Source organism: Elephas maximus, chromosome 12 (genome assembly GCF_024166365.1).
Source record: "Elephas maximus indicus isolate mEleMax1 chromosome 12, mEleMax1 primary haplotype, whole genome shotgun sequence".
Lineage (NCBI taxonomy): Eukaryota > Metazoa > Chordata > Mammalia > Proboscidea > Elephantidae > Elephas > Elephas maximus.
The window spans coordinates 53953357-53972403 of NC_064830.1; the positions used below are offsets into that span (position 1 = coordinate 53953357).

At 37.8% G+C, this 19047-nt stretch overlaps 1 protein-coding gene across 4 annotated transcripts in view; it reads right to left on the minus strand.

The window, feature by feature from the left end:
• The window catches only part of MYO5A (myosin VA), a 264645-nt gene that overhangs the window by 35785 nt on the left and 209813 nt on the right, over positions 1–19047 (minus strand). Inside the window, exons 29-33 of one of the 4 annotated variants that reach the window (XM_049904979.1) lie at positions 12786–12886; positions 11613–11693; positions 9530–9728; positions 7216–7290; positions 5844–5937 (exon numbers count right to left, since the gene is read on the minus strand). In XM_049904979.1, the coding sequence (XP_049760936.1) occupies positions 5844–5937; positions 7216–7290; positions 9530–9728; positions 11613–11693; positions 12786–12886 (550 nt within the window). The remainder of the gene's footprint in view (positions 1–5843; positions 5938–7215; positions 7291–9529; positions 9729–11612; positions 11694–12785; positions 12887–19047) is intronic. The other 3 variants (XM_049904981.1, XM_049904980.1, XM_049904982.1) reach the window with 3 other exon arrangements.

Consider the following 19047-nt stretch of genomic DNA (forward strand, 5'->3'; position numbering starts at 1 on the left):
GAGTGATCATATCGCTATTGGACAAATCAAAGATGATGCCATCTCCCACAATCTAGTGTCTCATGTGCATGACAGTCTGAAAGTCAGGGGACTAATTGTAAAATATATTTCTCTATACAGGGGAGAGAAGACTCAAAATGCTTGGTTTTACATAAAGTATTCCTGGAGGTCAGTTTAAAAACACCACCACAACGACCTGTGAAGCAGTACAAAGTGGCCTCCACAGCTCACGTGAAATCAAAATAATAAGGTCCCGTTCATCTATGTTACTAGTTACTTTAAACCACAGAGACTTCTAAGAGGCGAAACTGAGAAGAAAGATTTATACTCTTCTTGATAAATGCACATATTTGGACTCCAGGCAACCTAAAGAGAATGTTTTAAATTTACTGATTTAAAAAAAAAAAAAAAATTTTTTTTAAGACGCCACTGATTTTGAGATACATCGTTATTTTACATAACACTAAAAAAGGAAAAACACTGCCAATTAAACTACAATCCACCAACAATTTTTTTTCATTCCTCTTTTTTTTGTGTGTGCTTTAGGTTAAAGTTTACAGAGCAAATTAGTTTCTCATTCAACAATTTATAAACTGCTTTGTGACTTAGGTTGCAAATCCCCACGACGTGTCAACCTTCTCTCCTTCTCCATCCATTCACCCTGTTTTCCTGTACCTTCCTGCCATCTTGTCTTTGCTTTTGGACAGGTGTTGCCCATTTGGCCTCATTTACACAACTGAGCTAAGAAGCATGTTCCCCCACATGTGTTATTGTTTGTTTTACAGACCTGTGTAATCTTCAGCTAAAGGGTAATCTTTGGAAGTGACTTCAGTTCTGAGTTAAAAGGGTGTCCAGGGGCCATAATCTTAGGGTTCTTCCAGTCTCTGTCAGACCTGTAAGTCTGGTCTTTTTTTTTTGTAAATTTGAATTTTGTTCTACATTTTTCTCCTGCTCTGTCCGGGACCCTCTACTGTAATCCCTGTCAGGGCAGTTGGTGGTGATAGCCCGGTACCATCTAGTTATTCTGGGCTCAGGCTGGTAGGGACTGTGGCAGTTATGGGCCATTAGTCCTTTGGCTTAACACTTCCCTTGTGTCTTCGGTTTTCTTCATACTCCTTTGCTCCGGACAGGATAGGACTAGGAAATATATCTTAGATGGCCACTCACAAGCTTTTAAAACCCCAGATGCTACTCACCAAAGTTGGATGTAAAACATTTTTTTAATGAACTGTGTTACGCCAATTGACCTAGATGTCCCCTGAGACCATGGTCCCCAGCCTTCATCCCAGCAACTAGGTTCCTCAGGGTGTTTGGATGTGTCTATGAAGCATCTATGACTTTGGCTTGGTTGCGCAGTGTAGACTTCACCTATAATGTATACTGGCTTTCCCTTCACCATGGTTACCACCTAGCTACTATATAGTTAGTGATTTCCCCACCTTTCCCTCCCCTCCCTTATAATCATCAAAGATTGTTTCTTTCTGTGTGTAAACCTTTTCTTGAGTTTTTATAATAGTGGTCTCATACAGTACTTGTCCTTTTGTGACTGGCTTATTTCACTCAGCATAATGCCCTCCAGATTCATCCATGTTGTGAGATGCTTCATGGATTCATTATTGTTCTTTATCGTTGTGTAGTATTCCACTGTATGTACCATAATTTGTTCTTCCATTCTTCTGTTGATGGGCACTTAGGTCTGTATTTTTTTGCTATTGTGAATCATGTTGCAATGAACATGGGTGTGAATATGTCTATTCATGTGACGGCCCCATCAACAATTTTAAGATACATCCCAATTTTAAAGATGATAAAATGTAAGCAACTATGTACCTCAGAATTGATTAAATATGGTAAATATTTTTACTAAGAGCGCCTATGTTTTAAAAGATAGCTTCATTTTCCTTCTGAAAAATTTCTAACTAGGATATTTTTGGTTCTGTACAAAAATTGCCATACCTTTCATCAAAATGTTTCTGCTTTTGTACTCTCCCTAGAGATTTAGGTCTTTACAAAATCTCATACATGGAATATAGGTGTCAGCTCACCATAACCTTGACTTATTTGGCAAAATTATCTATTAATTGAAATAAAATGTCAAACCTCATTTAGCATCAAGAAAATACAAAGCCTGAAAGAGATAAACCAGGTACCACTCCAGTGTTCAAAGACTAAAGAGACCTTGGAGTCACTCTGTCCAATGCCCCATATAATACAGATATCCTTTGAAAGACCTGAGCAATCCCTATTTCCATTTTCTAGATTGTTTTTACTTGAGGAAAAATATTTTGTGAACCTTTTTGTCCTGGAAAAGAAAAGGACACTAAAACAAAACAAAACAAAACAACCTTTTTCCCCTAATTTTCCTCACTTTGGCACCAGGAAGATCTTGATCTCAGGTTTAATGGAGATAGTAAGATAAGTTGCTGCAGATAGAGAGATTCTGTTGAAAATACAACACAATGGAGAGGCATCACTGGACTGGCCCTCAGAAGGACTAGTTTCTAGTCCCAGTGTGACCACTGACTGACTGAGAGACCCTTAGTAGAAGTTGCTCAGTTTCTGGGCCTTGGTTTTTTCTCCTATAAAATAATTAACTGAATCATTTACATGAGACCAAAAGGGCAACAGCTGCCCAAAAGCAAAGATGAGAAGGCAGGTAGGGACAGGAAAGCCAGACGACTGGAATGGGGAACTCAGGGTGGTAATGGGGAAAAATGCTGACATACTGCAGGGATTGCAACCAATGTCATGGAACAATATGTGTATAAACTATTGAATGGGAGACTAATTTGCTCTGTAAACCTTCACCTAAAGCACAATAAAGATAATTAAATGATTTTTATAACTCTTTCAGTCTAAATTTTCTGATCTATAAAAATTAAGATGCAATACCCACTCCTGGATGAAAATACAGGACAAAGCAGATCAAATTTTGAAAAACTCTGCATTTAGCTTTGTAATTTCTCCTAAAAATTGTATGTCGGCATTAAGTGAAACAGTTGAATTCTACAAAAGTCTCCTTAATTTAGGGGAGCCCACAGGAGGAGGCAAGAGTAATATATTACAGCACACTTAGACCAAAATTTAAGTGTGCTGTAATATATTCAAAGAAAAAGAAAGGAAACTTGTAGCCATTCTACAAGACTGGCAGTATTTTCTGTATAATGATGGGGAGTGGGGGATGCAGAGGGGCAGGGAGAAAAATGTCGGAAGAGTTTGTCACCTTTATTCTCTAATATGGGGCAGAGGGAGGACAGGGGTACTGCACAAAGCAAGTGCCCAAGTCACATAAATCTATTTTATTTTCTAGACAGGCATAATTTAATTAAAAGTATAACTGTGTAAGTACTATTATCCCTTTTTTGTTTAATCTATGAATTGTCCTCTCAAGTGCTATGATTAGGTTTAAGAACATAGCTGACAGGGTAGTCTAACCGATTCCTGATTGACAATGGTTTAAAGTTCCTAACATCTTGAAATATTGTAACCTTTCTCTTTAATTAAAAATATACATATCAAAGAAAGCTGGTTAAAAATGTAAAATAATGAGTGGCTTTTCTATTTTTCAAAACACTATAAGTATGGTAAAGGGCCATTAGAGTTTACAAATTGAATATTCTCACAAGTTAATAACCTTAAAATTGGTTTCTTATAACAAATACTTTGTTGTCTGATTATCATCTCATGATATTATTAGTGTAAAGTGCAGAAAAGTTCTCTAAATAAGATTTTTAAGTTCTGCAATAGATACTATAGCCCGTGTGTATGTGATGCCGAGGTTCAAAAAATTTAAAGGGTAGAGATGATGTAAAAAGGATCCCTAGTTGAGCAGTGGTTAAAGCATGCGGCTAGTAATCAAAAGGTTGGCGATAGGAACCCACCAGCTGCTGTGCAGAAGAGAGATGCAGCAATCTGTTTCCATAAAGATTTACCCTCCTTGGAAACGCTATGGAACAGTTCTGCTCTGTCCTCTAGGGCCACTATGAGTCAGAATGGACTTGACAGCAATGGGTATACTAGGAAGATCAGAGGGCAATGGCAGGTGATAAATCATTGCCTTTTGAGTATTATATACAAAATATGATCCTAAAGTAATCTGACTTTCTAAGCAAACATTTCAGAATTTGTACATCCAAGGGAGTATTATTCTGTTCAAAGTAAACACCCACGTTGCCATTGTTCTAAATATTTCTAAAATTCATTTATTCATTCAACAAACATTTTAATGATACGTCAGACACTATGCTAAGTGCTGCAAAAACAAGGGGACATGAGATGTGATCCCTATGCTCAGAAAGTTCAGAGTCTATTGAGAAAGCCAGTAATTCAAACAGAAAAAATATTAAAAATATGACATACTGAAAACAGAGCCATAAGGTGTGTCTGAATGATTAGGAAAGGCTGCTCTTGATGTATGAACTGGTTCTCACAGGAGCAGGATTTGATCAGGAGAAGCAAGAAGGTCAAAAAGAAGGAACAGCTATGACAGGGCCGGGCACATTCAAGGAATGAAAACCACACTTAGAGTCAATCATGGTACAGTCTTTTGAATATCTGTAGAGATGGGGAATCTTTATTCTTTGAGCCAAGCAAGGATTAGGAAGAGTGGCACTAAGAGAATAAGATGGGCGGTTAGGCTGAGCAATATCATTTGTGGTCAGAATGAGAATGGCTTGCATGGATTTGGAGGTGAATTCCAAAGATGGGCTCTAAAATCTCCTGAACAGTAGGTGTGTTCTTGAAATAAGCTTAGAAATTTGCTTCCACTGCTGTATTCCTGGCATCCAGAACAGTGCCTAACACATAGTCAGAACTCAATAAATATTTGTTGAATGAGTAAACACACTAATCCACAAGATAAGATTCATTTGTATATCATAAGAACAACGGATATTTGATTAGTTCTCAAGGTGTTTTTCCATCACCATCATACATAATGGATATTTATTTTAAAAAAAGAATCTTATTTCTTCATAATCATAATTCATATTTTTCTGACTTACTTTTTTCTCCATTAATCTGTGAGTTCTTTGAGGGCTCCGACTCTGTTTCATTTAGCTTAACATCCCTAGTACTAACGGTAATAGTAACAGCTAAATTGTACATAGTATACTATGTGTCAGATACTATTCTAAATGCATTACACATATAAACTCACGTAATCCTTACAAACCATGTCAGGTAGATACCATTATCATTCCCACTTAAGAGATGAGAAAACTGAGGCATAAAAACCAAAAAACCAAACCCGCTGCTGTCGAGTTGATTCCGACTCATAGCGAAGAGAGCTACAAATACTTGTCCTCATATGACTAATAAGTGGTATGGAGTTCCTGGGTGATACAAATGGCTGCCAACTGAAAGGTTGAAGGTTTGAGTCTACCCAGAGCCATCTCAGAAGAAAGGTCTGGCAATCTGCTTCTGAAAAATCTGCTGTTGAAAGCCCTACAGAGCGCAGTTCTACTGTGACATACATGGGGTCGCCAGGAGTTGGAGTTGACGCAAAGGCAATTGGTTGTAAGTGGCAGAGCTAGGGTTTGAGCTCAAGAAGTTTGGCTCCAGGATCCATTCTTAATAACCTTTCTGCTAGTGCTTTGTACTGTTCCTGGCATATAAAGATATTCATTAAATATTTGTTGAATAAACAAATTCTCTCCCCTTGTAAGTAACTATAACCATAAAAAAGAAAAGCATTTTTCCCCACCTAGCAGTGGAAGTTTCCATGCCCCAGAGGTCAGCTTTGCCTAGTCATTTTTTGTTAGCATTCCTAATATTCACAAGCAAATCAGGTGACTCATACAGCAATACAAAACCAAGATTCAGCAACAGTCATAAAACTATACCTTCTAGTTCACCAATTTTTTTGGCAAAAACTTTCAGTTGTTTTTTCAGTTTCCGGACAGTCTTATCCTGTTTTTCAAGTTGTTCCATTAAATCCTAAGGATCAAAATGAAAAATGAAAATATCAAAATATGCTTTCTAAAATACACCGAGGAACAGCAGACACAAAATCACAAAAAAACTGCACTGTTAGTTTTACATTAAAGCTCCAGAAAAGCTCGTGGGTGGAGCCACCACCTGGCTAAAAGTGGCAGGCATGGGAAATACAGCTACAATAAAAGCCAGTTGTTAAAATACACAATGCAGTAAAATCCTTTACAGCGTGATCGGTAGCAAGCTTGCTGCAGAGTCTTTTCAACTAGACTCCATATTAATACAGCGATAAAATACTTGTAAAATGTACTGTTATTCCACTGGAATGTTTTACACCAGAGGGAATAGACAAAAATAAATTTGGATGCATGCACAAAACATTTTGTGGGAAGTTTTAAGGATGGATGAACTTTGGTAAGGGCTTTTGACTGACATCCCAGGTGTGTGAATCACTGGTCTCCGTTAGACCCACCTTTGGAAATGCTAAAATTATCCCTATAACTTAAGAAAAATTCAGAGAATTAAAAGATAAATTGAACATTTAAGCACAGGGAATAAGATAAAGAGCAGTTTGTTGACCTAGGACCAAAGTGGCAGGTGGCATAACATACCCATAATATTGAGTGATATAATTTTGCTTTTAGAAAAAAAAAAAAAAAAGGCAATTCTGAATGCTTTATGCAAAAATAAAAAACAAAAGAGGTACATTCAAGAGGGTAAAAAAAAAAAAATCTTGTGATTATTGATTGGTTTCTTGTTTAATAAAGAATTCTCTCAAATGACTGGCACAGGTAAAAGGTAAACATAGTTAAGAAGAACGTGAACACAGCAGACTCAAAAAATCTTTGAAGGAAAATGAAGCAAAGATATTTGTGGTTGTATTTGGATTATGGATTAGAAAAGCATTTAAAAAGCACAAATACTCACCCATTCTCCAGTTTAGACAAGGGCAGATTTAGATATTAGACCAAAAGGAATATTCAAAAGGCATAGTTGCTAACATTTCAAGTATCTGGTTGGGCTTCTTAGATTTTACTTTATCTTTCAAGTCACATTTTGCTTCCATCACACTGTAAGCCTAGTGTTAATAACAAGCAACAAGACAATGGACACAGGACACTGACAGAGGTAACACCACTGGCTGAGAAGGCTGTGAGGAGAAACAGGCTTTGTGAGTTTTTGAAGACTTCCTGGGAAGGGGCAGGCAGCCAGTGTGCTCACCAGATACAGAGCCTAGAAGGAGCCAGAAAGACAACGGAAAAGCAGTCTGGATTTACATACAATCATCCGTTTGTAAAGTGAAATCCGATATGATTGATACTTCTTAGGGTCATCTGCATATAATTCCTCAAAATACTGAAAAAAATAGGCACAATGGATATTTGTTTTTCTCTGTGTCTTTGAGGGGAATGCTACCTCTCAGCAAAATCAATTTAAAATATTTTAAAACACAAATAATGAAACTGTATATAATACTCACAAGGCAATGATTTATCACCTGCCATTGCCCTGTGATCTTTCCAGTATACCCATTGCTGACGAATCCATTCTGACTCATAGTGGCCCTAGAGGACAGAGCAGAACTGCCCCCACAGGGTTTTCAAGGCTGTAAATCTTTACAGAAGCAGACTGCCACATCTTTCTCCCAAGTAGCAGCTGGTGGGGTGCCAACCTTCCCGTTGGTTAGCAGCTGAGTGTTTAACCACTATGCCACTAGGACTTCTTTTAGATGATTCTAATTAATATTATTATTATTTTGTATGATCATCAAGAAAAAGAAAAAGAAACAGACTATGGCCAAGATGCCAGTGTTCAAAGGCTGTCATTTCATTCCTCAGCTCCACCTTTCCCTCCTAGCCTCCCCCACGTATCACGTTCAAAAAGTTGCTGGGCTTTTTTGCTGCCAGCAGTAGCAAGAGCGGGGAAGGTAAGTAAAATGTCAGTGTACTGGCAGGAGAAACAGCTGACCCAAAAAACTTTCTCCCTCAATACAGGCAAGCGCACTAACTAGATTCTACAGTTTGGAAATTAGAGGCTATTTTCATATTAGCTATTAAAAAGAGTCAAGCAAATTAATACTGCAAACAAAGTTGCAAGGGAAATGTTTAATCAATTTAGTGAGCAAACTCTGGAGATCTAACTACAAAATGGGAAAGAGGGATTAGGTTCCACAAGCTACCCAGAAGCATCTTTATTTCATGGTTTCACCTTGTTTTTTAAAAACAATGATTTATAAGCGCAGAATTTGTATGCTGATCAAACATTATTGTATTATTCATATAATTATCAATTCTTAGCCATCAAAGCACAGTTAGTTTAAGGAACAATATACCTGAGAATAATAAAACATTTCAAAAATATTCTGTGATTCAGAAGAATTTCCTCCACAGATTAGTGAGATTTCAGTCTTTGGAAAGAGTCCAAATACTGCCCTAATCCTCCTTTCCTGCTCCCACAGTGGCGCCTCAAGTAGAAAGCTGTCTTCAGAGGGACAGACAATGAAAAGAATACTTTTGAGCTCTGCTTCTAATTCATATAAAAGATGGCTGAATAATGACACCAGAAAACTATCTGTAATGTAAATTATCACTAAAGGAGTAAAGGAGGGATGATCCAGATTGTCAGAGAAAATTCAAACTATTTTATTATGGGCCATTAAAATCCTTAACTAAAAAAAAAGGAGAAGATACAAATCACCATCACTAGTCCTAAACAGCTTTTGTCAAAACCAAACTGATGATACAATATAGATTTTATATAGAAATGTGGAATTATAACTTTTCAATGATTTTTAATATAATGAATATATTTCTCAAACTTAAGTTAATAAAAAACTGCATATTTATAATAAAAGTTATGTGATTAAGAAAGAAATATTTTAGAACATATTTTCTGTAAAAATAAGAGAGAGAAAAAAAGAATCAGAAAGGAAGAAAAAACTTGGACTTAATGAATCTCCTCATTCACTGTACAACTCAAGTTCTGTTATAAAGAATAAAAAAGATGTAAACCTGAATTCTGATGACCCTCCTCTTGGTCCTGGGAGCTCCACCCAAAGTCAAAAGTACCCTGTTGGTTCTGCCAATCACCTTCCCTGACCTCAACTCAACTCCTGTTTGTCCGTGGCCTCCAGCTGCTAGAGATGGTGGGATATTCTTGGTGGTTGCTTGGGGACCAAAGGTAAACAAAGCCTTTCCTCAGTCTCTGTCATGGCAATCACATAAAAAACCTCCTGGCATGGTAGATAATCTGCAGCTGAGGTGAAAGTACCAGATCACCTGAATTCTCCAGGGCAGTAAAAAAGCTCAGGGTGCAGTTGGATGGCTATCTTCTAGGCCTTCCAAGTTAGGCATGAGAACCTCAGACGCTCAAGAGCCTTCTGTGAGAAACATAATCCGTACCCACGCCTTGTTCATCTCTATCAACACAGCAATATCTTCTTGACTCTGTCTCTCCTGGCATACGAGGGTAACAAGTGTAGGGTGGTGAGTTTTTTCCAGCAAGAAGATACGTGTGATTAAAAAAAACTAGGACCTCAGGGCAGGTATCGGCTCTGAGTGCTGACGAGTGTATGGGGCCCTGACCATCTCCTTACCAAGTTTTCATTGGTCAGCCGAGTGATCTCGTGCTGCAGGCTGGCCTCGATGCGTGCCTCTGGAGGCAGCTGTAGGTTCTGGGCCAGGAGCTGTTGCTGCCTGTTGTTCTCCTCCTTCAGGCTCTGGATCTCCCCACGGAGGGCCTCGGCCTCATTGTCATGGCTCCTCTTCTGTGACTGGAGCTGGGATTCCAGGAGCCTGGGAAGAAGCCACACAGGTAGGAAGAGGAGATGACACCCTGGAGTCCCCTGCCTAGGAGGTGCAAGGCATTGTGCTCATTTGTGAGGGTAGGAGCAGCAGACACTTTGGTTTCCACATATCTTCTGATTTGGTTAAAGTCAAGCAACTCAAGCAAAGGGCAGCAGTGGAAACGCATGTTCTCACACTGTGTCTGTCTGAACATGGGCCCTGCTACAAATACAAAGTGCTCAAAGGCCCTAAGGAAACCCTGGGGGCATAGTGGTTAAGTGCTATGGCTGCTAACCAAAGGGTTGGCAGTTCAAATCCACCAGGCGCTCCTTGGAAACTCTATGGGGCAGTTCTACTCTGTTCTCTAGGGATCGGAATTGACTCAACGGCACTGGGTTTGGTTTTTTTTGGTTAAAGGCCCTAAGGACAGGACAGTTTAGCTCTTTCAAAAAGTTCACGGAAGTGATGACTAAAATAAATCAATTAAAAGACACTATCTTTGCCACAAAATACAGAAGGCCAGATTATAGCCTCCCATTTATTACAACTAATTAAATATGTATTTAAGAATTTCAGAGCTGTTAATTTCAGGCAGAGAGTGGGACCAGGGTCCCAATTTTATTTTCTACTCTTATCTCTGAAGTACAGAGAGGCTGGGGCACTACTTTGAAATATATATGGATTTACCAAAATCTAGTGAAGTTTGCTTAAATATACACATGGAAACATATATATTAAAATTTATCATCTCTCTCTCCATACGCTTATATGTCAGTAACAGAATCTTAACAAGACATGTTTTTAGAATATAAAGATCAGTAGGACAACACCATGGTTACTGCTTCTCCACGCAAACATGGGCTGTGCCCATGAGGAGACCAGAACGCTGGCAGTGACGGCACGACAGTCACCATACCCTCCCTTTACCATCACCCCCATTTCTACACGAACTCCTTTTCCAAACACTAAACAAAGTTATGGTTAGGTATCAACTAGAATGAAGAAAGAAAAGACATTCTTTTATTCTAATCCCCTTGGTTGCCAATTGCTCAGTAAAATTTAGTGATGCCACTGAGAGCAAATTAACAGTGGACGAAGTAGTTTAGTGATTACAATATCTCAATAGAACTTAAAACTATAACAACTCGAAGTTTATGACAATGGTTTATGATTAGAATAAAGCAGAAAAAGCAGAAGCCCTTTGAACAAACAGAATATTAAGTATTTTTAAAATTTAATTACCAAAGTGGTATTTTTATGAGACTTTTGAGACATAAATGTCACTACAGCAGCTGAGTGTTAGAAAGGTGTTGCTGTTTCAATTTTACTTGCTTTCCCCTAAACATTTGCCATGTGGAGTTTGAGTAATTACTCTGAACTGCAGCAATACAAGAAACCACAAATTTGAATTTCACAATAACCACATAGAATGCAAAATCGCACACTTAATACTGCTTTCAGGCAGTATGATGGTAATATACAACAATGTAGCCACGTTGCCATAGGCAGCCTATTCTGTAGATTGATCATTATCCCAAACAAGAAATCACTGCCTAAATAGTAGAACATTTGGGTTCTTAGTTGTAATGTTTCATTTTTTGTTTTCTTCTAATTCCTAGAGAGAGAGATGCACCAATTTTATGCTCTAGGAAGTATCCTTCACTTCTGGGAGGTAATTCTTGTATCCATTATCAATAACTTTCAGCTTTAATGGCATCCCTTAGTGGAGAAAACTTTTAAGAAAGTGTTTGGCTGAATGCTGTTTTATTGAAACTAATTTACCCAGGAAAACAATAAATGCATAAGAAATACAGGCGTTAAAGTCAGTAGGCCACTGTTAGTAAGAAAAACAACAAATTAATAATATTCCATCTTGGAGGAGACAAATATAACCTGTTGGCTTGGTTTAACCCTTCATAAGCCAGCCACAGCTCTCCATCCTCATTCAACTCACGGCAATCCATAGCAGACGATCTTCCATGCAAAATGAACAACAATGCAAAACACAAAGGGATACAGGATGGTAATGAGATGACGATGGTCAAGAGCAGCACGTGGCATTTAAATATTTTATTAAGCAAATAAGATTGTTTTTATTAAATACAGGTGACTTTAAGACAATACCACAAAAATATTTTTTGGTTAATTAAAAAATGTGTATTCAATATCATCACATAAAATGGGTTGAAATTAAAGCAAAATAATCAAGGTTCTAGAGCTATTTTACCTGCAAAATAAGGAATGACTGAGAAGGTGTGAAAGAGGTTCTGTTTTTAATACTTTAATCATTCATAAGAGTAATCTTATTATGTTACATCTTAGATTAGACATTAATCACGACAGACACATAAGAGAATGAAATCTTTGGCTGTTCTCTTCCTGTGGCAATCTCCATAATCCACTTCATAACAAAGTTCTAAGTCTTCTGGATACGAGCTTGATTTAGTTTAAAAAATCTGATTTCCCAGTTAAAATATAATTAAAAAAAATTTTATTGGAGTTTAGTTATAGGTAAGGATAGGTCCAGGTAAGGATAGGTCCAAAGTTCTCAGCTTTTGAGACATGGCTTTAAAATTTTTTTCATGTGTCAAAAAATTAATTTAAAATCTGGAGAAACTACTATTAGAGATAATGACTCCAGATATCTCATAATCTCTCTTCACACTAAGCTTCAATTACTGAAAGCTGCAGCTGCAGCTGGCCCTCCAAATTTTACAAACTACAATACTGAATAACAAATTAAATTGACTCCCCAAGGCATCTAGCACTGAGCAACTGGTGTGCTTCTCAAGGTAGCCTTGAGCCTAAAACGCTAAATCTACAAAACTGTCTTCCCTTGATGCAGAGAATATTTTCCTAACACCTCTAATTACCAATAATGCTACCTTATATTATAAATGAGATTTTAACTGGGAATACATTGGAAATCTTGGATTCCCTTTAAAGGTCAGCTGATGTCCAATAAAGCAATGCATAAAAGCTTTGATTTACTGTACAAGGGGCTGGCTCGAAGGCTAAAGATCAAGAGGACTAAGGCAAAATGAATAAAAAAAAGATCCAACTTACCTGTTTGTTTCTTTCAAACCAATATATGCTTGTGCTATTTCTCCTTTATCTTTCATTTTCTGTACATCTTCCAAGAGTATTATGGAATCTGTCATTGTATTCTGAAGGGGGAAATGACACATTTCCACATTAAGATCCAACTCAGAAGCTTTGGATCACATACATTTCATTTCTCCAGAAAAGGTGGGAGGGGCAGTTATGGAGCCCTGGTAGGTCAGTGGTTAAGAGCCCAGCTGCTAACCAAAAGATCAGCAGTTTGAATCTACCAACCACTCCTTGGAAACCCTGTGGGCAGTTCTACTCTATCCTATAGGGTAGCTATGAGTTGGAATTGACTCTATGGCAAAGGGTGTTGGGTGGTGCAAATGGTTAAGCTCTGGACTAACTGAAAGGTTAGCAGTTCTAACCCACCCAGAGGCACCTTGGAAAACAGGTTTGGTGATGTGCTTCCAAAATGTCACAGTCTTGAAAAGCCTATAGAGCAGCTCTACTCTACACACATGAGGTCGCCTATGAGTTGGAATTGACACAACAGCAACTAACAAAATCATGTGCTCCATTACACCTCTGCCCCACCCATCAGGCTTAGCTCTGAGTAACTATGGAGGAGAGGGTGGTACAGGTGAGAAAGAAGCATGCTGATACCCTCTCTTGATAACCCCTATGACAGAATTATTAAGACTCTAGAGTACCACTGCACTGGCTGTGTATATTTTGTATCAGGTTAAATAAATATGTAAATCAACTTTGTATAAAGGGTAGAGCATTAGAAAAATAACCAGGCAAGAACAATGAAACATTTATTAAATGTAATGCACAAAGCTGTTCTTTCTACTACAGTCATGCATTACTTAAGGTCCGTCCACGACATGCTCTGTGAAATAGGACGTTAACATGATTTGGACGTCGCGCGAACACCATATTATGTACAGGCAGTCCTTGGGTTATGTCCCACTTACAGACAACTCATATTTAAGTACGGACTGTCAGAAAGCCTATTATATTAAATATTTGAGTTAAATATATACAACGGTCCGTAATAAGAATGCATGCACTACTTTGTGAGGCTCAGGAAAACACTGTGTGGTTTGGAAGTGTTTTTAAGTGTTATGCCCACTATATCCTGATCTCTGATCGGGATTTTTGAACTTTGTTATAACTTTATGGGACCATGGACATATATGAGGTCAGGCTTCCCCGAAAGGGCATTATGTGGCGCGTGACTATACTTACCAACCAGTTAGAATGAAACAAGCACCCCAATAAAACACTAAAAGTTTGACATAAAGTTCATTTTTCCATTAAAAACTCAGTACAAATAAGGTGGTGTTCAGATGATATGCTTCAGCAAAATTACAATTTTTTTTTCTCATATCTTTAGGTATAAACAAATGGAAAATGGAAAGAATTTAGCTTCCTATAAATATCTACCATCTGCTGTTATTCAACTTTTTTCTTGTACAGTATAGCATGGTACATAAGCTTTCAAATTAAACATCTGGCAGGTCAGAATTACTAATGATTTTATGTAAATGCCTTTTCTGCCACCATTTTTACTTCCTTTTTTATTTCTTACTTTTGGTCTAATCTGCCTGACAACAATGTAATTTCAAAATCTTCCTTCTACTCAGCTACTCTCTACCTCTCCTAAACATCAAGGAAAGAATGAACAAGAATCACTGCTTTACAGCTTTTTAAAGAATAATATACTTTAGAACCCAATGGCCCATCCTGTTTGTCTAAACAATAAATGTCTGTTCCTTTAGTCAATGTTTGCTCTAAAGTCAAGTCTCACAATGAAGTGGACTTAATAGAATCACTTCAAATGCCATAATCTTAGAGACTAGTTCCAAGAGAACTTTACTGCCAACTAGAGCCCTATAAAAATAAAGAAATACAAATGCTTGCTTTTGAATCTCAATATTTATAACAAACATCCTTAAAAAAAAAAAAAAACTTTTCCCCAAATGCTGTCCTTTTGTGAGTTTATAAATGTCTATTGAGAAAACCAAATAAAATCTGATATGAGCTACCAACACAGAACTTATACTGAATTTAAAAAATTTTTCTCATAAACAGCATATATAGCATTTCTTTAAAAAATATTTTATAAATATGCTACTACATATTTCATAGAGAATTTCTTTTTTCTCTCTCCCTGAAAGACAGAAAATCTTTCTATTCCATAAAGAGCCATACTCAAATTTCTAAGATCCATACATAATAACTTTTGAAGACCCAAGCTTCTATATTAAATGATGCTACATGTGTTCTGATACCTGAGGATCTACATGGCCCGGTTTTGAACTTTTAGTAAATTGGGTAACTTGGCCTATCTAACCAGTTCAAAAGAAAGATAGGCTTCTTAGTATGCTGTTGTCCTAGGTAGTAAGTAGCCAGGCCCTTCCTCATCCTGCCAGCCTTAGCTAAGAAGTAGTGGGCAGAGGATGCGGGTGGCGGGGGAGCAGAAAGGGTGCTATCGGGCTTGGATCACCAGAATTAGAAAGTTCCTAACTCTGCTCAGTGTTTGTCTCCCCAAGCCAATGACCAGAGGTTCTTAAAGAATTGCACCATGTAGGAAAATCCCAGCATATCTGTCACTCAATAGCTGAAACAAGATGTGGTAGAGAAATCCAACTTTGTAAACTCATCAGGAGCTACTCTGCATTCCAGCTACGGATCCTAGCTCAGAGAAATGGCAGGGGCAGTGAGAAAGTGCTCAGCTCTTTAGACTCCTCCTCATCCTTGGCCAACAAACCCACAGCTCGTAGAAATGAGAGCTCCACAGAGCCTGCGCTCTTGAATGCATTCCAAGTTAAGGCTCCCTCTCCCCAGCTTGTGGGAAGCCCACTATAACTAGTAGAAGGAGTCACAGAACTAGCTGTGCATTAGAAATCATGAAGACCCCTCCATGATCCAGACTGGAGCCTAGCACATCCATTATTTTCCACTGACTCCCCAAATAGGAAGGAGTCAAATACAAAATTAACCTGCAAATATCAAAATAGACTCTGGCCAGAAAGCATCAATCAAACACACTGGAGAACACCTATAAACTAAAATTAGGATTAAAGAGAAGTATTTACTCAACAACAGAAGGACAAACAACTCAATTTAAAGATGGACAAAGGACTTGAATAGACATATCTCTAAAGAAGATATAGAAAAATAAGCACATGAAAAGATGCTTGAGGTCATGAGTTTTTAGGGAAATGCAAGTTAAAACCACAATGAAGTATCACCTCACACCCATTAGGATGACTATTGTCAGAAAAACAGAAGACAACAAGTATTGATGAGGATGTGGAGAAACTGGAAGCCTTGTACATTGCTGGTGGGGATGTAAAATGGTGCAGCCACTAAGGAAAACTGTGGCAGTTCCTCAAAAAGTTAAACATAGAATTACATTACGTGACATTACACAACCCAGATATTCCACTCCTAGGTATATGTTTGAGCCCTGAAAGCAGAGACTGAAACAGATATGTGTATACCAATGTTCACTGCAGCATTTTTCACAAAAACCAAATGGTGAAACAACCCAAGTATCCATCAACAGATGAATGGATAGAGAAAAATGTGGCATACACATACAATGGAATATTATTCAGCCATAAAGAGAAATGAAATTTTGATATCTACTATGACATGGATGATCCTTGAAAACATTATGCTGAGTGAACTAAGTCAGACACAAAATGACAAATATTATATGATCCCACTTACATGAAATATGTATCTAGAACAGGCAAATACATAGAGACAAAAAGTTACTAGTGGTTACCAGGGCCCGGGGGGAGGAGGAAATGGGAGTTATTGCTGAAGGGGTACTGAGTTTTTGTTTGGGGTGACTGAAAACTTTTGGAAATGGATAGTAATGGTAGCACAACATGGTGGATGTAATTAAGGTTACTGATTATATACTCAAAAATGGTTAAAATGGCAAATTGTTTTGTTATAAATATTTCACATTAATTTAAAATTTTTTAAAAAGAGATATATTTACTCAAAACTTTTAAAAGCTTATAATTACCTTGTCATCCTGAACATCACAAGTCAGCAAGCACAAGGAAACAAATGGAAAAAAACAGTAAATGCTTAGTTCCATAAATTCCACAAATGAGTCCTCATCATAACAGATAAAACTGCAAAAACACCCATGAGTTGTTTCTCCTAAAATGAGCTCTGTAAATAAACTAAAATTCATGGAACTGGCATGAGGTGGACATTAATGTAAACTTATGTGATGGCAGTTCTTATCTCTCAGGAACAAGTGCTTGAGATTCTTTTTGAGATGTTTCGTTTTTCTGGTTGTAAAACATGGTAAAATACTTGAGAGAATGTCCCTCCTGTTAAGTACACGGATGAAATTCTTACCCTAGGTCTGTGAGAGTTACTGTAATGCCCCAGCAAAGCCTCCTGAAATCCTTGTGGATGTGGAGCAGACAAGCGAGCCCTGGCTAGGCTCACTCGGTGTCATCCACCACTGTCCTGCAAAGCAGTTGTGAAATGGCGTGCCTCCCTGGCTGGAAGCTGAGTGGGACAACACAGCCCTGGGGTGTCTGAGAGGTCTGAATCAGTGTCATGGGCATTTTTCCTAGGAGAACACAAGACTGCTGAGACAGAAACAGACTGGCCACTGCTGCACGTAGGCTGGGAGCTGGGAGGTAGGGGGTTTGGTTAGACAGGGCCAGTCTACTAGAGGATAGAGAGCAGCGGTATTCATAGGATATGTGAGCAGGGTAAGTGAGGGTGTGTGACGCCAGAAGTACATGTTCTCTTAGCTGCATTGTTTTTATGTACCGTGGTTCATTTTCTTCTCCTTTCCCTTAACTTTTACTACAATACTTTGTGAGAATGCCAGTTTGTCACAAGGGAAGCAGGGAAAGGAATCTTGATTGTGACTCTGGTCCAGTCAGCACACACGGGTCTTGTTTCTCAAGGCCCAACCATAGTCGTAGACCTGGGATTCAATTGTGACCATCCCCAGGAAGGTGACAAGCCAAAATGGAGAGTCCCCTTCTGGAACTCTTCTCATTTCAGACTTAAAGGGCTCATGATCTGTTTAATAAAGAAGTCCATTTCTTTATATTAACTCTACTTGCTACTGGGACTTTTTCTAAGAGTACTTAGTCACAAATCTCACGTTTAGCTTTTGATATTTTCTGGATGAGTAAGTTGCCTTTATCAAGTCCAAACATATGCCCCAGGTACAGAATCTTAATCACATGTAGAAACGCCATTTCTAAGAGGAGTACTCTCAGACTTTTCAAGCATCCAGTCCGTTATACATTACGGACATTTTTTATGTGGCAGGTCATGCAGTTGGGGTCTTGACTGCTTTAATTCCTGGTAACTGTATGCTCATGTGAACGGACACAGGCCAGGTTTTCAAGTTATTACTCAGATATTCCCTGTGACGGCAAATGACAAAAAGGTCCATTTTTCATCACCATACAACTGTGTTTGGTCTCAAATTACCAGAGGATAGGAAAGAACTTCAAATGGCATCTAGATCCCAATGTTTGGGTCCTTTCTGTTGCACCCCTGAACGCAGCCCCTCCCAGCTGGACAGCTCCCCTATTAAACAGAATCCCTGAAGTGAGCAGTAACCATTTCCACGCAGCTTCCACTCACTGGAAACCCTGGTGGCATAGTGGTTAAGTGCTATGTCTGCTAACCAAAGGGTTGGCAGTTTGAATCTGCCAGGCGCTCCTTAGAAACTCTATGGGGCAGTTCTACTCTGTTCTATAGGGTCACTATGAGTCGAAATCAACTCGACGGTGCTGGGTTTGGTTTTTGGTTTTTCCACTCACTGATGCCATTTCTGACCTTTTCATCTGTTAGTTACCTTTAATAGCTAAACAGGCTATTTTCAACAAATAGGTTTAAAGTAGCATTTAATGCCTCCCACTCAGAGCAAGGCAATTTTTATATTTTATAATATAATATAATATAATATAATATAATATAATATAATATAATATAATATAATATAATATAATATAATATAATATAATATAATATAATATAATATAATATAATATAATATAATATAATATAATATAATATAATATAATATAATATAATATAATATAATATAATATAATATAATATAAATAATACAATACAATATATAATATAATAGTATAAATATATTTAATAGTATAGGATTTTTGTATTTTACTTTAGATTGAAATTTATTGTGGCCTGATTATTTTCAAAGATTCATTTTAAAAGCCCTTTGCTCATAAGTGAGAGG